Source organism: Penicillium verrucosum (genome assembly GCF_028828655.1).
Source record: "Penicillium verrucosum strain IBT 35672 chromosome Unknown utg000004l_segment0_segment0, whole genome shotgun sequence".
Taxonomy (NCBI): Eukaryota; Fungi; Ascomycota; class Eurotiomycetes; order Eurotiales; family Aspergillaceae; genus Penicillium; species Penicillium verrucosum.
The window spans coordinates 3,587,682-3,608,691 of record NW_026643213.1 but is presented as its reverse complement, the minus strand read 5'-3'; the positions used below and the strand labels follow the sequence as shown (position 1 = coordinate 3,608,691).

The 21,010-nt window shown below is 48.8% G+C and overlaps 9 protein-coding genes across 9 annotated transcripts; 4 read left to right on the top strand and 5 right to left on the bottom strand.

The window, feature by feature from the left end:
- Positions 1-2,121: 2,121 nt before the first annotated feature.
- N7516_010650 (uncharacterized protein) lies at positions 2,122-3,259 on the top strand (the record flags this gene model as incomplete). The annotated part of the gene is made up of 5 exons (XM_057223368.1): positions 2,122-2,316; positions 2,373-2,428; positions 2,483-2,838; positions 2,885-3,032; positions 3,085-3,259. Coding segments are annotated over 5 exons (930 nt in total), but the record flags the coding sequence as incomplete, so codon positions are not given.
- Positions 3,260-3,768: 509 nt separating this feature from the next.
- N7516_010649 (UTP25 family protein) lies at positions 3,769-6,027 on the bottom strand (the record flags this gene model as incomplete). Its single annotated transcript, XM_057223367.1, has 3 exons — positions 3,769-5,262; positions 5,321-5,837; positions 5,891-6,027. The coding sequence occupies 3 exons, from the start codon at positions 6,025-6,027 to the stop codon at positions 3,769-3,771; spliced, it is 2,148 nt and encodes a 715-aa protein (XP_057070588.1).
- A 229-nt stretch (positions 6,028-6,256) lies between these two features.
- N7516_010648 (eukaryotic translation initiation factor 3 subunit F) lies at positions 6,257-7,404 on the top strand (the record flags this gene model as incomplete). The annotated part of the gene is made up of 3 exons (XM_057223366.1): positions 6,257-6,358; positions 6,417-7,129; positions 7,185-7,404. 3 exons carry the CDS (start codon positions 6,257-6,259, stop codon positions 7,402-7,404), a joined length of 1,035 nt encoding a protein of 344 aa, XP_057070587.1.
- A 1,362-nt stretch (positions 7,405-8,766) lies between these two features.
- On the bottom strand, positions 8,767-12,729 carry N7516_010647 (uncharacterized protein; the record flags this gene model as incomplete). The annotated part of the gene is made up of 4 exons (XM_057223365.1): positions 8,767-11,471; positions 11,621-11,794; positions 11,851-12,406; positions 12,481-12,729. 4 exons carry the CDS (start codon positions 12,727-12,729, stop codon positions 8,767-8,769), a joined length of 3,684 nt encoding a protein of 1,227 aa, XP_057070586.1.
- Positions 12,730-14,123: 1,394 nt separating this feature from the next.
- Positions 14,124-15,309, bottom strand: N7516_010646 (putative transcription initiation factor TFIID subunit 13; the record flags this gene model as incomplete). Its single annotated transcript, XM_057223364.1, has 2 exons — positions 14,124-14,620; positions 14,694-15,309. The coding sequence occupies 2 exons, from the start codon at positions 15,307-15,309 to the stop codon at positions 14,124-14,126; spliced, it is 1,113 nt and encodes a 370-aa protein (XP_057070585.1).
- Positions 15,310-15,435: 126 nt separating this feature from the next.
- Positions 15,436-15,908, top strand: N7516_010645 (protein kish; the record flags this gene model as incomplete). Its single annotated transcript, XM_057223363.1, has 4 exons — positions 15,436-15,438; positions 15,560-15,669; positions 15,744-15,825; positions 15,885-15,908. 4 exons carry the CDS (start codon positions 15,436-15,438, stop codon positions 15,906-15,908), a joined length of 219 nt encoding a protein of 72 aa, XP_057070584.1.
- Positions 15,909-16,262: 354 nt separating this feature from the next.
- N7516_010644 (pentatricopeptide repeat protein) lies at positions 16,263-18,389 on the bottom strand (the record flags this gene model as incomplete). The annotated part of the gene is made up of 1 exon (XM_057223362.1): positions 16,263-18,389. The coding sequence occupies one exon, from the start codon at positions 18,387-18,389 to the stop codon at positions 16,263-16,265; it is 2,127 nt and encodes a 708-aa protein (XP_057070583.1).
- Positions 18,390-18,962: 573 nt separating this feature from the next.
- N7516_010643 (CCDC12/cwf18 family protein) lies at positions 18,963-19,563 on the top strand (the record flags this gene model as incomplete). Its single annotated transcript, XM_057223361.1, is given in 3 exon segments — positions 18,963-19,370; positions 19,381-19,412; positions 19,455-19,563. 3 exon segments carry the CDS (start codon positions 18,963-18,965, stop codon positions 19,561-19,563), a joined length of 549 nt encoding a protein of 182 aa, XP_057070582.1.
- Positions 19,564-19,981: 418 nt separating this feature from the next.
- Positions 19,982-20,977, bottom strand: N7516_010642 (zinc finger CCHC-type containing 10; the record flags this gene model as incomplete). Its single annotated transcript, XM_057223360.1, has 3 exons — positions 19,982-20,624; positions 20,699-20,824; positions 20,856-20,977. The coding sequence occupies 3 exons, from the start codon at positions 20,975-20,977 to the stop codon at positions 19,982-19,984; spliced, it is 891 nt and encodes a 296-aa protein (XP_057070581.1).
- Between the last annotated feature and the right edge of the window lie 33 nt (positions 20,978-21,010).

Below are 21,010 nucleotides of genomic sequence, written 5' to 3'. Positions count from 1 at the left end.
ATATTATCTCCCATGGTCCATGATGCCTCAGCCGAAAACACATGGTCTGTGCAGTATATCCAAATGCTGGTTTACCTCTACTTAATGTCGTAGTATCCGATTCAAGAATTCTGAATGGGTTCCTACTGTATCCTCTCCCATTCGATGAAGAGTGTAGGGATTGCAGTTGGGTCCATGAATCATTGGCCTCGAGATCGGAAGCAACTAGATACGATTATAGTATTCTGAGTATCAGATTCCCAGCCAAGAACAGCGGTAGAGCAGCCATTGTCATTGACTAGGATATTCCGACGAGTAGAGACACTATGGATAGAGCAAGTTCATAGTTATCAGCCTTGTACATCTGAATTGAAGGTCTGTGTCCCACACTGTGTGGGGTCCCTTGCCGGGTTTATAGTCCACAATGGTCTTGGCTTTGACTCTTCATAGTCACACTCTACATGTCATCCTTAGCGCAGGGGCATGCTAATCTTCTCTAATTATCCTCAGTTGACCATATGCCCCATTGCCCATTCCAACACATTGGTTAATACAGTCTTGCTTCTTTGGTTGACAGCTCGAATACTCATTGAATGCATACATGTAAGGAATAGGCAGAGCATCTGACATGGTTACATTGAATCCATGGATGGATACAACCTCTCAGGGCCGAGCCAATGAGAAAAGAAAAAAGAAAGTTCGTCCCAGTATCGGCTCGAACCTACGACCCACTCTGAAAACCTCGGAACATAAAACCCCACATAAACCCCTCACCCTAAGTCGTCGAAATGGAACGTCGAAAGGATGAAACCAAAACAAAAAAAGTTAGCGCATATTCATGATCCACGTTATGTCAATTCTGGAGGAACACATACCTTGGGAAGCTTTCGGGACGTGCCCCGAAGGGCGAAATATAGCGTCCTGGACTTCGTTTTAACCCCAATTTTTGGATGAAATTTACTATGTAGAATACAATACTCGATTGTGGTTGGCCGGAATTCCGAGTATCCGCTCTTTTGCGGGAGCGGGTCTCGAACCAACGACCCCATTTGCCGATCCCACGTGACGGCCTAATTCGGTAGTACCAATCAGAACCAGGTATTTTTATTAAACTGCCCCGCATATGTACACCATCAAAATAGGGTCTGTAAGGAAAGAAAAAATAGGTAGCTTCTCTTTGATTGAGACATGTCATCCTTAGTGCAGGGGCCATGCTAATCTTCTCTGTATATTTTCATTTGACCATATGCCCCGAAGGGCGAAAGGATCCCTGAATAGTTCAATATAACCTCACTTTTTGACATAATTATACCGCCTACTCTTTTGGGAATACGTAGCGAAATATTGGCATGTGATTTGGATTACATGACACTGATACAGCACGGGCCTTCCACCTGGACACCTGGGTGGGCAGTCCACTTGGTTACGTTTATATATAATCAATCCATCTTGCTGTCTGGGTTGGGATGACGATTGGGTGAATGAGTGGACAATGTAAGAGGCTGTGTGTCAAGTCATGCACTATATATATCGGAACCTGGTCTATCTGAGCGTAATTGCTCAGATATAATGGTCTTTTGGCCTAGTGTGTAACTCGCCAGTCCAGGGGCAGGTGGTTAACACCGTGGATAGTTGATGTTTACGTTTCAGTAAAAAGTGGAACGGGGAAGCAAACGGCGCTTTAGAGGTCAGGTAAATGGATCGAGAGAGAATGGAACATAACATGAGCTTGGTTGTCACGGCGACGGAATGGTAATGGAGATTGATTCATCTGATATTCTTGGTCCATACAGAAATCCTGTAGGTGAACATACTACTATATTGATGATACATGTACAACATAGAGTCTAAACCGCATCTTTCTCCATAATCAGATACCTCTGATCAGGAGATCGGTGGTGTGGCCTGCCAATACAAATGCATTTAAACCACTATTTGCAAATAACTACCATAACTATCTATATACCAATTTGCACCCCTACTATCTTTACCTGCCATTGCAGCTTTATGTTCAGACTCAGCTAAATCCCTTGCTTTTTGAGCCTATTCTTTAACCTCAAACTCCTCCGTTAAATACTATTCCTCACTTCTTTTCAACCCTCGCAACTACCATTCGATCATGTCCCTCATAAGATCTCACAGCCAGTGGCCTGGAGACACCCCCTCCTTCATTCGCCGACACGAAGAACCCGTGGCCCCGGAAATTTTGATGCAGCTTCTCGTGCATGGAGGTATTTTGTTCGTGACCAGTGGGTCGGCGGCGACGCAACGCACGGGGATCAACAGAAACGAGCTTTGATCAAACGGTGGGCAATAGCAGACCAACAATTTCACGATGTATGTATATCTTTAATTTGGAAGAACCTCTTATTTCCCCACTGACACCAAGACAGAGCTATCAATCCCGAGCACCAGAGGACGAGCCTATTTTGAAGATCCCGAACTTACAGTACGAAGTATCTTCTACTATTTGACTTCTTCTAATCGAGGCATAGGACTAAAGGTTTACAGGAAATGACGTTCAAAATTTCTGCATGGTCTACTTCTACACCACCGAATTGACCGGCAAGAAAGAAGCCCTGCTAGCCAAGTGCATCTTGGGTTTATTCCCATGGGAACAAGGCTGGGAATTTCTAGCAGAAGCAGGCGAAATGATAATGTTTCTCCCGTTAGAAGATAATCAAGAAGATATTCCCGAGACATTCAAGTTCCATCAAAGTCTCGCCCGACCCAATTTCCTTGATATGCACATGGCGCTCGATGGAACGGTGTTTTTTAGGGACTGCTATGTCAAGCCCATTATTGATGACCGGACCATTGAGACCGGACTGGGTCTTTGGGTTGAATTCGCAACGAACGGTATCTACAAGAAAGCCCACCGGTCTCAAATTATAAATTATGAAAGAGGAATTCGCCCACTTTTATTGTGAAGTCGGTCCGGGAAATCAGGTCCCAATAGAGCAGGCGCTGAATTACATACAGTCACGGGTAATATATCAAGACTGCGATGAAGATGCGGATGCGGATCCAAGAGAGATCTTGGAGGATGAGCCGTAAGTCTGTCCATTCTTGGTTACTAGATAGTATATATTAACCGGTTCTGAGAGTTGATATGCGACGGCCGCTCGTGGAAATCTACCGAGGGGGTGAAGTCGATCTAGTGGATGACTATGTGCCAGGCTTTCGTGAGGCGGAGGAGCAGGGTAACGGCTTAGCAATCGGATATGATTTGGAACAGATACTTGCGAATGATAAGATCATGGAAGTGATCATTAGCTAGACTTTACTTATTGTTCCCATCTACTTGGTTCCTTTAATGAACAAAATACCCCTAACGTTCAGTTATTGGTTATATCAGGCGCTTAGGGCAGCGTGTTATCGACATAAAGAAGCAATTGGTCCAGAATACGCATCAGGATACGCATCAGGTTAATATTCGAGCGTATTTTTGGCAGGATTCACGATTTTTGTTTGAGACCCGTATTGAAGAATGGGCACTGTGTCCATCATTTTTCTAATACCGTCCAGATCCAAATTGAGTGTCCGGTAGCAATCCATGTTTTCGGCGATATACGATAGTCGTCGGGTCAGAGTAAGGGGTGGCTTAAGAGCTTAAGAGTATGCGTGGCAGTAGAGTCGGGCCGTGGCTTGGTACAACTCCTTAAGACGAGAGAACATGTCTCGGAAACCGACATAATACAAACAAATACAAAGAACCGCATAGTTGAAGTGGTATAAAGGAATGGTTCATATATCTATCTACCTTAAAAAAGCATCCACAAGCTCTGTTTATACAAAAGTAAAGGTATCACCGCCCTTCTCCCGCAACATATTTCCAGTCCTGGACGTACCAACAACACGCTCCAACTTCAGCGCATCCCATTTCGAGAACAGCGCACGAACACCACCCTCAGCAGCCTCAATCAACGCTGCAGGATCAAGACCCAAGAACCCAACAATCTCACCATAGAACAGTCCATTATCCGGGAGCCCGTACATGACTACACGTTTAACACCACGGACCTGGTAACGGCGGAAGTGGTGCGCGCGCTCGGTATACAGTAGCACAGAGTGGCGACCGGACACGAAATGACTGCGGGCACGGTTGGCCTCCTTCGGCTCGGTGTACTCGGAGATAGCGCCAAAGGAAATATTGGTTGTCTGCGTGGAGGTGGCGAAGTGGTTGCGCACGCGGACGAAGTCGAGGTAGGACGGGATGAAGATGAGAGTGCCGGCGCCGCCCTTGCCGCGGCCGTGCGTGATGTTCTTCACCAGGGTGGACAGGATGGTTGTTGTGAAGTGCTTGAAGCGCGCGTCGGGGTCTTTAATAGGCGACGTGCTGTCGATGCGGGTGAAGGTTTGCTTAGCAGGGACTGCGAGCGGGAGCTCGGTGATAGCGCCGGCGTAGGTGGGTGTTACCTTTAGGCGGCCCGAGGCGTTTTGCATCTGGGATGAGAAGAGGGCGTTGATCTCCGGGGTAATGCAGGATGAGACCACTACGGTTTGTCGGACGTGACGGGCTTGGTTGTCCAAGTACCAGTTGCGGACGCGGCCGAAGTCGCAGCCGTGTGCTTGTTTCGGTTGCAGGTTGAGGTGCTGGAAGATGTAGTCGACGTGGTCCCAGTTTTGCATGAGGAGGGCGTCAGCGTGGTCGACCACTACCATCTCGATCGAAGAGAGGAAGTCGTGGTCGCGCTTTTTGACATCGGATTGGTCCATGATCGTACGCAGACCCAATGGACTGGCTAGGATGATGTCGGAACTGTAGAATTGGGCGAAATATTTGACTGTCTTGCGCGTGAACTTGAGACCCAGTCGGAACATGTCATCGTCATTGCCGCCGAAAAGCTCTCGGAAATCTTCGGTCTTGTGCTCCCAAGAATCATCATTTGGCGCTGAGAACGAGTCGGTGAAGCGCTTTTTGTTTTCTTGCTGCTCGGGCTGATAGATCCGAGTGATCGCATCGAGAACCTTAACACATGCCTGTCGGGTGGGCAGGATGTAGAGAACCTTGGGTCGGGTAAATCCCTGGTCACGGCACTCGATGTCGGTGTCCGGGTCCTTGGATATGCGGGCGTTGTTTTTGAGGACTTGGTCTCGGGTCTTCAGCAGGTGGTTGACGGCGTGCAAAGCAACCATCTCGCGCATCTCATTTGCATTGGAAGAAGTGCGGGCACCGTAGAGAACATCTTGGTAGTCGAACACATACGGCGCGATGATTTGGGCTTGACCAGTAATTTTAGGCAGGATCTCGGCCGCACGAGACTTCAATTTTTGTTTGAGCTGCGCGATTGCATGTTAGTATTGAAGGCAGCATAAAACCCGTCACTGTTCCGCTTACCTTGATATTGGTTGTGCTCTTCATTGGGGGAAGAATTGATGCGCTGTTTGCTCCCGTGTCAGGAACAGTATGTACCAGCCGTAGCCCATCGACCTCTTTCTTAACGGATGCCCATTTGTTCGATTGGATAGGCTCAATCTGCTTGGTCAAATCTTCACTATCGCGGAGATCGAAGTGCTTCTCAAAAGCAGCAGTTGGGTCCTCGTCCTCGTCTGCTTCCTCCTCTTCATCGTCGGACGGCGCTTGGGCTTCCAAGTCATCATCGCCCTGCTCTGGTTCCTCTACAGGTTCTGCCATTTGAATCTCAGCATTGGAGTCGGTGGCAATCTTGCGCTTCTTCCGAGCTGGTCCGCTTGACTCATTGGGTTGAAGTAGCTGGAGGAGTTCGTTGTAGGGGCGTTCGGTATTCTCGTCTTCTTCCTCGCTGCTGGAGGCGCCCTCGTCCATAAGGGTATCATCGCCCAATTCCTCTTCGGATTGCTCGCTAGCGTCATCTTCACCAGAAGAACCGTCCGATCTAGTACTTATTAGATACAGTCATTGAAAAACTTTTGGACTGTGAGAACTTACTCGGACTCGTTCAATCGCGAAGTGGCAAAGTTGTTGCGACCACCACGACCACCACGACCGCCGCGACCTCGACCTCTGCCACCACGGCCACCACGGCCTCGAGCTCCTCTAAAAGAACCACCACGAGGAGCAGGCATATTTTCAGGGTATAAGTAGAAAGATTGGGGCAATTCCAAGCTGTTCTGGCCGAAATGAGAATTTTGGGGGTGCTTATCTTATCTTAGCGCGAAATTTCCCACACACAACAGAATCGGAACAATCAGAGCGGCTCACTCCACTTCCCAAGGAAAAATTGAACCTCCGAGAAAACGAAGGGAAGTTTGGATCTTGAAACTTGCAAGGTATTCATTCCACACAAATTAAATCATGGCTGAAGATTCTTTCCTTCATCTTGCTCGCCCCCTCGGCCCCGTTAGTGTGGGGACCGCTCCTACCACTGCCCCTCTAAACGTGGTCATTCAACCCCAGGTATGTTGCGATATGTGTGTTATATGATCTGAGGGGTAAAGCTCATTTCTCCCCCAAGGCAATCTTCTCGGTTCTCGACCACTCTCTTCGCCGCAATGCCGACCAGGAGCGTGTCATCGGTACACTGCTCGGAACACGATCTGAGGATGGAAGTGAGGTCGAGGTCCGATCCGCCTTCGCTGTCGGTCACTCCGAGGCTGAGGACCAGGTCGAGGTCGATATGGAATACCACAAGCAGATGCTCGCTTTGCATCTGAAGGCCAACCCCCGCGAAGTCTTGGTTGGCTGGTACGCCACTGCTTCCGAACTCAACACTTTCTCCGCTTTGATCCAGAACTTCTACAGCGGCCAGGGTGATGGTACCTGGCCTCACCCCGCTGTCCACCTGACTGTCTCCACCGAGGCTGGAAAGGATCTCGAGACCCGCGCCTACATTTCCGCCCCCGTTGGTGTCACCGCTGAGCGTGCTGCCGACAGCGCTGCTTTCATCCCAGTTCCCTACGAGCTCCGATACGCCGAGGCCGACAAGAGCGGTCTCGAGTCTATCGCCAACGCCAAGGATGCTGAGGACCGTTCCACTTCCGTCACTTCCGACATTGAGTCTCTGGAGCGCGCCGTTGAGGAGGTTCTGTCCATGGTTGACCGTGTCTCGCGCTACGTCGAGTCCGTGATCGATGAGGAGACCCCCGCTTCCACCGCCATGGGCCAGTTCCTGCTTAATGCTCTTGCTCTTGCTCCCAAGGTCGAGGCTGCCGACATTGAGCGTGACTTGTATGTTGAACCTGCATTATATTCCCCGGTCTTTCTTATCACTAACTTTCCACAGCAACAACCACATCCAGGACGTCCTGGTCGTTTCTTACCTCGCCAACACCGTGCGCACACAGATGGAGCTTTCCACCCGACTAGCAACTGCCCAGCTTACCCTCGGCGGTGGCGGCGGCGAAGGGCCCGCTACCGGCGAGCAGCGCAACCAGCGTGGCGGTAAGGGCAACCAACAAGGCGGCCGCCCACGCCAGGACCGCAACGAGGAAGCCCGCGCATGAGAGGTTTTCCCACAGCAAACAAACGCTGATGCATAATGTGACCAATTGCGAGAGGAACATATCCCTTCAAGTGAACGTCGATGTCTCCCACGTTCTCTTCCCTTTCTATCTCACCCCTCCCTGACGTTATTACTTTTGGGTCTTTCGCTTCTTTGTTTACTATCCCTCTACCGCCTTCTTCCTTTTTCTTTTCCTTTTTCCGGCTTCCTCTTTTTTTTTCCTCGCGAGGCTTACATGTTCTCTCCGAAGCTCACGGACTGCGGCCTGGTCACGTCCCATCAACGGCTTGGTCTGTCTTGACGTCCAGACACGGTCTTCAGCACTTGGTGTTGTGGTATTGAGACCGATCTAATATCAATACAATTGGTATAACTTGTGGTGGTTGATGAGGGTGACGATGTCGTTTTGATAGAGAATATTCGGGGGTGATGAGTCTAGACTGTTGAAGATGAGAGATGGGTCTGCTGAGAGCCAATCTCTCCGGTTTACGAAGTCGCATCTTTCTAGGCGCGGCGTTTTCAGTTATGATGAAATGGACATAAAAGTTCTAGAGCTTCTTCGTATTGTATATCCCATCATTTACTACTCCGGCCATGGTCATCAAAGTACATATGCATATACATCGGTAGACAGGCTACATGTCTGCACTATAGCAAGTTATACTCACTAGGATGACTCAGTGGCCATGTATTGGGTGCTCGGCTAGTGCCCAACCATATCTCTCAGGTACTCGACACAAAGTCACTTGTCATACAATTGGCAAACTACATGGCTACTCGACAGTCCTGGTACGCAGGGTCAGGTAGCCACAGCTCTGATATTGATCTTCGGCACCTCGCCAACTAACGTGTACGTACGCGTGACTGGTATTATCGAGGGCGCTGCTAGTATGGGCAGTAAGCATGATCATCATTCTTTGGAATATATCCCACTGTTCGATCCTCAATGATAGCAAATTCGATTGATTCGAGTTTTGTCAGCCGGAAGGGGGAAAGACGGTTGGAGCTCTAGGAAAAGGAACAGAAGCCCTAATAAGTACATATAGTGGATCTCATCTTTACCGATCTCCACGGTTACAGCGGTTGAACTAGGGAACCAAAAGAGCATAGCATAAGAGATCTACTCGGACAATAAAAGGCTTGGAAGGGCAGTTAAAAGAGAATGAAACTTCCAATGAAGAACTCAATGAAGATTCCACGCGAATACTAGGCGGCTACATGCAATGCATAAACATGCAATCAATCGCTAATTGTCAAGTCTCGACTTAAGGTCGATTGAAACCATAAAGTAAGCTCGACTCTATAGAGATGGCGGTAAAAATACACCGCTTTGCCTAGCCAACATGTGTCCGCCTAGCCTCGGCTAGCGATCCATCTCCTCGATCAAGCTGAGATCAATACCAGGAGCAGCAAGAAGGAGCTTCAAAATGCCCTCATGGCCTTCATCTATAGCAAGAGATAGAGGTGTATCGCCATCGCTATTACCGAGATTGGGATCAATATCAGGAGCTTCAAGAAGAAGCTTCACAATGCCTTCGTGACCTAGCCATATAGCGATAGAGAGAGGTGCATCGCCATCGCCAAATCTAGCACCGAGATTGGGATCAATATTAGGAGAATCAAGAAGGAGCTTCACAATGCCCTCGTGGTCTTTACTTATAGCGAGAGATAGAGGTGTATCGCCAATGCTATCACCGAGATTTGGATCAATATCAGGAGCATCAAGAAGGAGCTTCACAATACCCTCGTGACCTCGCCATGAAGCGAGAGAGAGAGGTAGATAGCCAGAGCTATCACCGATATTAGGATCAATATCAGGAGTAGCAAGAAGGAGCTTCACAATGCCCTCGTAGCCTTTGCGTATGGCGAGAGATAGGGGTATATTGCCGGAGCTATCACGGAGATTGGGATAAATACCAGGAGTAGCAAGAAGGAGCTTCACAATTCCCTCGTGATCTTTGCGCATAGCGAGATATAGAGGTGTATCGCCATCGCTGTCACCGAGATTGGGATCAATATCAGGAGCATCAAGAAGGAGCTTTACAATTCCCTCTTGACCTCGCCATGAAGCGATAGAGAGAGGTAGGTAACCAGAGCTATCACCGATATTAGGATCAATATCAGGAGTAGCAAGAAGGAGCTTCACAATGCCCTCGTAGTCTTTGCGTACAGCGAGAGATAGAGGTGCATCGCCACCGCTATCATAGAGGTTAAGATCAATACCAGGAGTAGCAAGAAGGAGCTTCACAATGCCCTCGTGGCCTTCGCGTATAGCGAGAGATAGAGGCGTATCGCCAAAACTATCATAGAGATTAGGATCAATATCAGGAGTAGTAAGAAGGAGCTCCACAATGCCCTCGTGGGCTCTATATATAGCGAGAGATAGAGGGGTTCCAGCATAACTAGTAGTAGAGTTGACATCAACATCAGGGCGAGCAAGTAGTGTTTGGACAATCATGTCAAGCCCTAGGTATGATGCAACATGAAGAGGGGAAGGGTTCACAGAGCGTCCGATTTCGTTAACAGCAATCTCCCAGTCCATATATTGGTCTTTTTCGACGGAACAGAGTTCGATAGCTGCAGGGAAAAACTCATGGCGATATTGAATCGTCATATGACCAAAATGAGCTGCCCAATTATTTGCTGAGTAGTCAAGAAAATCATAACTGGAACACAAATCCTCAGCATCTCTAATCGGGGGAGCTTGCTTCTTTCCGAGCTCTTTAAGATATAAAAAGCGGATGCAGATCGAAGTGAGTAGTAAGGCCGATTCGGAAACTGAAATAGAATACTTCCAGCTGGACTCAATGGGTGACACTTCATCTGATAAGGATACCAAGAAGTCTTTAGCAGATTGGTGGATTAGAAAGACCGTCTCATCTACTATATGGACAAAAAGTCCACAAGTATTCCGGACGGCTATCTCAAGCTGATCACCCCTTTGGAGCTCTAGATCTTCGTAGCACTGGGTTTCCTCTGTGATAGCCAATGCAACACCGACTTCATTGAGGCTAAGTGGTCTGGTCGCTGCCACGATGATTTGAAGCAGTTTCTTGGCCTGAGCTTGGTCTGTAACTTTGCGAAGAATGGAATTATAGACGTCATCCACAGTCGTTGGTAGGTTTTCCAACAGTCTCTTGACTGCTTGTCTGTCTATTCGTGGCATCTCTTCAATGATTTTGAATATCAGATCCAGCCAGAGGTATGTCCGATTCTCAGTCGCCAGTATCCCACTAAGAAGTTCTTCTCTTGTGGTTTCTCTCACAATCCGGGGGCCTAATTTGGACATTCGAGCATGCACAACATGATTCATTTCGGATTGAAGTTGCGTAGAAAGTTTTTCACTTGGCAACCGAATTCCAGGAATGTCCTCGATGAGTTCTCTGAACTCATTTTCGATGTTCAAATATGGACGACTGGTCACAAGGATCTTAAGATGGTGTGTCGAAGGCCGAGATTCCTTGTAGCGTTCAAGACCTTTAAGCCGCTTGATAAGATCCTTCTGGTCTTTCATTTCGCACTCATCTAATGCATCCAAGACAAAGATGATTCGTCCACATTCTGGATCTTGGGATATATCTCTTAAGATCTTCCACATGGTATCGAGACTCTGGCATACTTTATTTGCATTTTCAAGGTATGCCGGGAGCGCATGCCTCATGGCTTTCCGGCCACATTTAGATTTCAGGACCTGATGTAACAAGGCCGCGACTGCATTGGCAGGTCTCCGAGTTTCGGGTGATGTGTCCTTGAAAAAGAAATAGCAGATGGTCGTGTCGCTAGACTCGAGGCCAAACAGGCGGTTGTCAACAAGATCCTTGGAAAGAACAGATTTGCCACAGCCTGGATCTGCTGTGATCCATAACAGACAAGACGAGTCATTTTCTTGCCAATTCTGGAAAATCGGACTTTGAAGGCACCAGTTGCATGTTCCATCTTCCTTGTCTGGATTGAAATCTTTCTGGTATTCATAGTTCGTAGTGCGAAAAGCTTGAAGACATTCCGTTTCTTTGTCCGACTTTTGCCATAACTCCAGTTGTTCAAGTTGTCGTAGAACCTTTGTCATCACTAGCGACAAGAAGTCAACGTTTGCTTCTTTAGCCCTACGCATAAATAGTTGAAAGGACCGCCCGAAATGTTCTCAGGAGGTGTAAGTACAGAAAGTCTCATTGATGAAATCCTTCCAATGTATGATGATAACTCAACATGTTACTTACATTTGTCAACGGGAGGCAAGAGGAGAACACCCTGTCCTGGAATTCCGAGCAAAAGCTCCTTTGCGTAGGCAGCGGCAACAGTAGCGGCATATGGCTGCCAAATCTTGTTCTTGTGTGAATCTGCATAGTCACAGATGCCTCTGATTACAAGGCATGGGAATGTATCCATGAGCCCTGGTCAAGAAGGTGAGACACAAGAAAATAGGCTATAAATGGTGTTGAGTACTTACCTGCAGCTTCCATTTCGAAGCATTTGATCTTGTCCCTTTGGGACCATTTGTCCCTCAAGAGAGCATCCTTCATCACTTGATCTGCAGATCCAATCGTCCCGTAATGTATTTGAGGCTCATCACTTGACCGCTGCTTTCTCTTCACAAGATTCATATCACCAGGGCCGCAGCACGACTCGCACTTCTTTCCCGCCACATGAGCAATTTCAGACTTGAATAACTGATCTTTGGCTGATCCCGGGTGCTTGAATTTCTTTTCCATCCGGGGATTGTCTACAAGCATTTTGGAAAGTAGCTCGCAAATCTTGTGGCCTTTCCGTTCATGCTGGCCTTGCAGCATAGAGACTGCATTCAAGACAATTCCCGGGGGCTTGTTCAGCTGCCCTCCAGCACGGATGAACTCTTGGTTCTGTATAGACCTTCCAAAGTCATACTGAATGACGGCTTCCGAAGACTTTGAATGTTTGCTGATCACCACATCCCCCAATCTGATGTCTTGGATTTCGTCCGGATCCTCGTCTTCAGAGTCATCGGATTCATCGACATCGACATCATTCTGCCCTCTGTAGTATGGCACCCCACCTCCAATTCCGACCATCAATCCGAATCTGATAGCAGGAAGCTGCGCACCATGTCTTTTGCCACAGTAGCAGCGGGAACCTTTCCTGTTTGCTCTACAGGCAAACAAGCAATCACCACATTATGATCCCCGACTCTACCTAAGAGGTAAGAGTTGATATCATTTGGATCGGCTGCGTGAAGAACGGGGTGTTCATCATCCAACATGGCGCCAGCGGCTACCAACTCAGTCTGCGGCAAGGCGCATATCCACCCAACGGTGTAGTCTGCATGGGAAAACTCCTGAGTATTCCCATTCATGGTGTACAAAATGAAGATCTGCTAATTCTTGCAAGATATTTGCATAGTTTTGGGAGGTTTCTGTGTCTCTAGGGTGGTGGAGGCAACGCACCCCGTAAGCAATGTCAGCTGCCCAACCCCGGCGCTTATGTGCAGCCAGTACTTGCTGTCCAAGTGGAGGATCGGGTAATGTTACGAAAGACATAATAAAGGATACTGACTGACTGGATGAGATAGGTAGTTATCTTCTGTGCGAATAATATCGACTAGGTGGGTATCTTTTTATAGACAACCCCGATACCGCGTTCTCGATCTGCCACTCAGTCAGACATCGTACATCTCATCAGGTTCAAAATAGACCTGTGATCAACCTCTTCGTTCTCTGTCTCTTGGCCCAGGATGACCGATTCTTCGTACGTAGAAGCTGAATAAGTTCCAAATTACAGTTGTAGATAGCAATAGAAAGGCTGTTTCCTTGCTCCTGCATGTCCACTGGGCTCCAGCGTCTAAGAGTCGATTACAAGCTGGAGTATAGTTTGCATTTGCAGCAAGTTGAACTAGTCCAACGCCCATTGAGTTGACCTATTCAAGACAGCCGTCGAGATTGTCCTACTATTTCCCCAATGCTGTACAAATGCCTAATCCTGTCACAACGGAGGAACAAACGCAGGTGCCAAGACCTACCAAACGCTGCTCCTTGTGGGAGAGCCCAGGAACTCTCCCATTCATGGAATCCTTGATCTTCCAATAGCCAATTGCATGTATCGGCAGTCCGTTTCTCTTGATATTCCTGGTGGTGTGTCGTGTATAGAATGGATGATATTGCCTCCAGAGGTTGGATCATCTTTGCGCTTTTCATTACCGAGCTGGCAATAACTGTGTCGCAAGAGAGTTGTTTTGAGTGTATACAATCATTTTCATTGCGCTTCTGTATATACCATGCAATTCAGTTGGGAGGGGTTGCAGCACATCTTCGCGTGTTCTTTCAGATGTATAGAGTATCTCGTAGATCTGGCCATGATACACAACCTTGAAAACCTCGCCCATGGTCCCAAGCAAGGCAAGAATTTGGTGATCGTAGGTAACAGGTATTTGCAAAACACCCTTAATCAAGCCCCATGGGGCAAATGCCGCGGTTGGCGCAAATGGAATGACCAAGTCTCCAAGTTTCTGCAGCCATGTGGCAGACTTTACAGCTTAACAATAATGACATGATCCCCGAAGTAAATAAAGTGAGCATTGCAATCCAAGTATCCATTCTCATTGCATTTTCTGGTTATTTCATCGTAGTTAAAAAGTAATTGTACATTGATTGTTGGAAAAGAAACACACGTTGGGTATTAAGTCATGTTCGTCGTGACTCCACCCACAAGACGCCTAGGCAGGCGTAGGTGGAGCTATTAAGGGTGCATATTTCAGCCAATCGTCTTGCGCTTCTTCGGAACCGACTCCTCCGTAGCATCAGATCCACGGCGGGTAGCAGCACCTCTCTTGCCCTTGCCCTTGCTCTTCTTGGTAACCGTAGCAGCAGCAGCAGCTTCAGCGGCCACAGGATCCTCACCAGCTGCAGCCGCCGCCGCCGCAGCGGCAGCACCCTTCTTTCCAGCTTCCTTGGCAACCTGGTCATCATTCTGGTCAAATGCTTTACGGGCTTCCTTCAATTCACGTTCCATGCGCAACAGCTCCTGGACACGGCCGAGCTTGTTCGGGTCACGACGTAGTGCGAAGCGGAAATCCTCAACCTTGATCTTTTGACGGCGGGCATGGTGCGCAACTTGCGCGGCACCATGGCTGAGTTCAAGCACGAAGTCGGTGACAATCTCGTCCAGCACGCGGACGGTCTCGGGAAGTGGTTCGTTTGGGAAGCTCGGGTGTGGGCTGGGGTCGCCGTAAGCGAGAAGGAGCAGACGAACTACGGAGATGGTTAGCATTGAGCTTGATTGGTAGCTTCCATTGATGGATGCTCGTGGGCCGTAGGAACTTACGCTCATTCTGGAAGTTCATTTGGCCCTTGTGTCGGGCCATACGTGCACGTGGTTCAGCCATGGCGGGTTTGGTTGCGGGACCTTTCTTGCCCTTTTCGGTAGAGGTAGGTGTCGTGTCAGTTGGCTTGGGAGTCCACTGAGGTTCGTATCCGGCGCGGATTAGCGCTGTATCTTGCTCATTGAAATACCAATTTGGCGAGAGCTTGGAGACAAGGTTTTTGGAGCTAGGCTGGCGCGACGGATTGCGAGTCGAGTCGGATGAGGTAGACTTTGAAGTTGATGAGGAGGTGTTTGGGGTTTGCAAGTGACGGGTTGAAGTTGGCGAAACAGAGTTTGAAGTTGGAGTTGCTGTGTTCGGAGTCTGGAGACGCGCGTTTAGAGTCGAAGAGGATGTGTCCGGAGTTTGCAGGTGACGGTCTGGAGTGGTTGAGACGGTGTCTGGAGCCTGGAAGTGAGCGTTTCCGGTTGAGCTTGAGGTGTCCGGAGTTTGCAATCCAGTGTAAGTATCTGGCAAGATGCGTTGCGGAGTTGGCGTAGAAGGTAGCGGAGATGGGCTCAGGCTTGGCAGCGAAAACGATACCCGCTTGGGTACTTGGCCCGTGCGTTTGGCGGACATGACGGGCAGAATATGCTAGACTGGGGTTGGTTAGCAACCTTGGCACATGCAAGCTATCTGGCAACTTACTGTCGCAATTCTGTTTCTTTGCCCAAGTGACGGGCGAAGATTTCACAGCTGCACAAAATGGTAAGTTTATGCACATGGTAGAATTTATGGGAGTGACTGCTCTGTGGTGGGAGAACATGCGACTCTGTCGAGACCACAATGACGGTATGGTCACAATGTGCTAACTGTCACACTCACCTAGTCTGCTCTTTTCAACTTCCAGTCGTTGCTTCTTGTGATTCTCCTAATAATCTGCACGAGCAGCTATGCGCACTCGATAATGCCGGGGATCATGGACCGGAACCAGAATGGGTAGGTTCTCACTTGAGGATTCGGATCCGGGGGTGGAGAAAGATGGCGGGGAGACTAACGGTTGTTTGATGTAGAATCTTTGGGATCTTCTGGAAGTGTGCTCGAGTCGGAGAACGGCTTAGCCCGTATGTCAGCATATGCTGTGTCGTGATGGCAGTAAGTTCACTCTTCCGCAAGTCCAGATGTATGAAGAGAGATACTGAAGTTGCATGCAGGTCTCGATCTTCTTCGGCGGTTAACCTTGCTTAAATCTCAATGAGTGATTGAAGGAGAATTTCCATGGAGTATCAATGGGGATCAATAGGGATCAATAGGGATCAATAGGTTGTGTGGTAGTCTCCGACTTCGTGACAATCAAACCTCAAGTGACCTTGGACTGAGAACTATGAGACTACTATGTCCACTCCATGTGACAGTCTCCAGATGCAATGAGACATTCAAACGAAACAATTTCATGATGATGCAATGTATAGTACATGATATTCAAATTTACAAAAAAAGTTCAAAGCCACTTCTACAACACCTATGCGTCCAAAATGCTCCCAGGTTGCTTTGCCCAAAGGCAACAATAAAAGACAAAAGGGTATCCTATCTTACATCTTAGGCTTCGACTTTGACTCCAACTTCTCCAAGCCATTGTCAATGAGTTCGTCGTGCTCCATCTGATCACTGTGCACATCAGATGCGGGCTCGAGAGTGAGAAGCTTATGGGTTCCATCCGAGTCAAGGCCCTCATCCATCTCCTCGATCGCCACCCAAAGGCGTTCTGGGTCACGGAGATAACGTAGACTCTTCATCGTGTAATGGTCAATGGCAAAGCCTTCCTTTTCCATCTTCGTGATTGCACTAGCAGTCTCAGGGATGTCCTGTGCATTCGCGAATCCGTTGATGATGGTGTTCCAAGTCACCTGGTTGTACTCCACGTCATGTTTGGCCATCATCTCCTTGACTTTCTCGGCTGCATCGGGCTGGCGGCTGTAATTAAAGGCACTGAGGAGAATGGTCCAAGTGCGAGGTGTAGGCATAATGTGCTTGAGAGGCTTGCCAGTAGTAGTCTCTTTCGGCATGGCAGATGCGTCAAGCATGTCTTCAACGAGACGAATGCTTGACCGTAGTCCACGGCTGCTCTTGCGGAAGGCAATAAGGAATTCATTATAGACGTGGTCAGTTTCGACCAGAGGAGCAATGGATGGGTGACCCTGCTGCACGAGCTCGCGGAATCTGTCATACATGTGATGTACTTGCGATATCCGATTCCTGCAACGGAAGAATGTTGCGATCATGAGGAACAAGGATACGGGAGAAGGTGGAGTTTTGACTTCAAGTCCTTGAGTTGGCGGTGGTGTATATTGGGGAGGGAGTAGAAGGAGTTCTTTGAGGGGTGTAATGTCGTGGATTTTGTTGTACATGTCGAGCATAGAGTAAAAGACTCCCGAGGGATCGCTCTCGGGATCAATATGCTTGGCGGTAAAAGTGAAATGTGCGTGAAAGATTTTGCTGAAAATGTATGGGTTGTGTCGTAGTTCCTCTTGCATCTCGACTTCCCGCACCAACTCGTCCACACGGCCCCGGTCGCCCCGGGATACTGCATCAGTGAGGAGAGTCAAGTATGTATAAGAATCAAATTCATGGTGGTGATTCTTCATGAACTGAAGCATGTCCGACCCCAATTGAGGATCACCGGTTTTGTAAGCATTGGCAAGCACGAGATTCATCATGTCTCGGTCTGGCTGGACACCCATTTTCAGAAGTCGTGGGAGGATACGGAAATTGCGTCCTCCGGCGTTATCCTCAACAGTGTCCAGGGTCAGAAGCTTGCAACAGTGCCGCAGAACTCCTTCAGAGTCCATGGAGAATTCAGGATCATTGATTTTGGGAATAAATTCGAGGGCTCGTAGGGCATACTCCACATCCTTCAATTCTGTGAATCGGTACATGTAGCAAAGTGCTGTTTGCGCTTGCATCGTGATGCCTCGCTCGTTCATTAAACGGAAACTCTCATAGACACCTAAGAAACCTGCTCGGCGAACGTAGAACCGTATACCCCTTTGTGGCGGTGAGATAATTGGCCAGTCCTTTGGATCGAGGGAAGTTTCAACAACCGATTCGAATGTGTGGGTACCCTTCGTCCAGTCCCGGAGCTCTTCATAATGGAATCTTTCCAAGTAGGCCAAGCAATCGACAACCATAGTGAAATCCGGTTTATCTCGAGGCTCGGTTGTGACGAGTAAAAACTCCAAGGCCATTGCCGGGTTATTTTGCAGCAGCCAAACGGCCAGGCGTTGCCAGGCCCTGGCCCTGTTAGGGCGGTTCATTACTAGCCACGCCTCTCGAAACTTGCCTTGGCAGTCATCAAGAAGCAAGTCCAGCAGTTGCTCGCCATCTTCTCCCAGCTTTGGCAGTGCAGATTTGTTCAAGATCTCATGGCCATGTGTCTTAGCTGTGTGAACTGCTCCATATGCTTGCTTCCACTGACGGAGTCCCAGCTCACGCGTATAAAGCGAATTCATTCGCATTGCAAGCGCCAGGTATAGCCCTCGATCGGTCAAGTGCCTACCGTTGTGTAAGATTTCGCGATTGACTCTCTCGGCCGCCATGGCCACAAGCTTGGGATCAGCTTGTCGCACATAGGCAACCTTCTTCATTTTATCATTCGTTATAATGGGTGTCTGCGAGGGCCTTCGTGCTTGGGGCGAAGATTTCGATTGTCCATGGCCCATGCCATACCGATTTGTTGCGACCTGATCTGATTGTTCACTTGTCGGCGGACATGAACTGGTCGAATCGCGGTTATGTTGATATGATATGGAGTCAGGGGCATCATGTGTCATGCCAGGTTCTAATATCGCTAGAGCATTATATGTGGAGAGGCGCGCTCTATGACTGACATTCACCGTCCCCGACTCCCGATACCATCGGCCTGGGCTTCGACATTGTGGTGAGAGCAACCCGTTGAGACGGGACCGAACGAGTTGGTGGGGACACGATGACATTCAGGAGCTGGTGTCCACAAACATTTGGCTGGGGAAGACCAAGACGAAGAAAAGAAGTCAAGTATGGCGCGTGGAGAAAGTAGTCAAAGTCCAATGACAGAAAGTTGAATTCCACCATTCCGCCCGATTTTGCCGTGGCTGGTGTGTGGCGCACCACATCTACTTTTATCGCTCCATCATCTTCAACTTGCAACCCGCGGAGGAGCTTGGGACTTTCTTCCGGTCAGTTCAATCACTTTATTTCCTAGTATCAAGCCAACATATTTATCTCATTATCAGTTCGATCCATCATTCGAAAACATGTCGTCAACCCATGCCAATCTTGATGCGGCATCCACCGACCGCAAAGCCCGCCTCGCCAAGCTCGCAGCTCTGAAGCGCAAGCAACCCGAGCCAGAGGCGAACGAGCCTCGTGCAGAAGACCAGGAGCTTCCCGATGCCGATGCCACGCCAGATGTGGCCACAAAGTACCTGTCCGGCCGCAACTACGACGCCGAGGCCCGCGGACCTAAACTGGGCTTCGAGCAAGGCCCACAAGAGGGCCAGGTGACGGTGGAAGCACAGGCGGCTGAGATTGCAACGGCCACAGCGGAACAAACCAAGAAGGACGCAAGTGCCGATGAGACCGTTGATCTACTCAAACTACAACCTAAGAAACCCAACTGGGACTTGAAGCGCGATCTGGACGAAAAGCTCAAGACTCTCGATGTACGGACAGACAATGCAATTGCTCGCCTCTTACGACAGCGGGTAGAGGAGGCGCAGCATGCTGCAAAGGCACGTGGGGCTAAGTCTAACGGAGACGGGGGGAGAGGAAGTGGGCATGGAGGGTCAGACGCTCGTCGAGGGCATCCATATGCGTGAACGAGAGGAAGAGAAGAGCGACGAAGAAACGATTTGAACGTGATACCCTTTGCTGCAGGAATGCGAGTGTTGTCTAGGCCATCTGCCTCCACCTGTAATTGTCTATATGCTGTCCATTTACCTTATTCTTTTTTCTGTTGTCTTGCTTGAGGCGTCCAATTGATGTCATGGGCATATTGCGCACAAAAATGAGGCGTTGGGAGGTTTACAACTTAAGATTCTCAATGAACATGTCTATCTTAAGTGTCGTTTAGAATCCATTGTTTGATTTTGATTTTATTTGTATTTTTTTGGTTCTGCTGTCGAGTAGACAGATATTTTCAAACTCCACAATGTGGATGCTAATGATACATTTGGTCATAGGCTTGATGGAACATGAATTGGGACCGTGTCTCCCGTCAAGATTTTGCGCCGTAGAAAACTCCATGTTGCAGAGCACTTTTCATCAATTCAATTTACCGTCCGTTATTCATGGCTTGAGTCAAAGCAAGGCGCTTACTGAAAGGACTCAAGCTTCGTTCCCGTGGAGGCTGGGACTTCTGAGTTATGGGTTCAGGCCTAGACCGTCCAGGTTGAGACTGGCGTGGTGGGCTTGCTCGATCACGGTATGAACGGTCCTGGGGAACATCCTGAGTCGCAGCACGTGATTCTTTCACTCGATCCTTATCCGCACTCTTGCTTCGGCGATCTCTTCGCTCGCTATGTCTTCCTGAACCACGGTGACGGCCTCGCTCTTCAGGGCTAGATTCTCGTCTCCGTCGCCGGGTGTTTCGGTCACCGGTTCGCTCCCTAGAGTGTGAGCGGTTCTTTGGTCCCGAGTGGACTGATCCCGAAGAACCCTCTGTAGAATCACTGTAGCGTCTCTTTCGGGACTTTGCAGGTGGTGCTGATGAATCATCTCGACGACCCCTGTCGGCTGTGCCGTGTTTGTTACGGCGGGGAGACGATGAATAAGATCGATTCGTGGATATCGTTTCCACTGAGAGGGACCTAGCCCGCTTCGGAGACTGAGCGTTGCGGTCTGTCATATCGTCAAGGTCTCTCTTCCGGCCACGCTCTTCCTCCCGGGTAGCAAGTAGTTCATCCGCGACACCCTCTCTTTATTCAAGTTAGTGAATATTCTTTTCAAAAAAGGAAATGTGCAAAAACGAGGGGTATCCATGCGAACTTACTTCCGTAGAAGCTCATTTGGATTCTCGCTTGAAAGCTTGGGCATCAATTCTGGGTTCAGTAGCTGCTGGGTCCTTGAAGGTCGTGGGATGTATGGGCGCTCTTGTGCAGATGCATTGCAATCAAAACTGTAGTGTCGTGAATAAGAGTTAGTCAAACGTCTGGAATGAAAGTGAAAGAGGGTACATATCTCGTCCGAGGCACTTTTGGCACAGTGTGGTCGCAGTGGCCTTGTTGGAGTTGGAGCCTCCGAGCTTCGGGGCGTTTCGATATCGGTTCATTGGAGCTCGTGATATTGTGTGTTCATGTAAAAT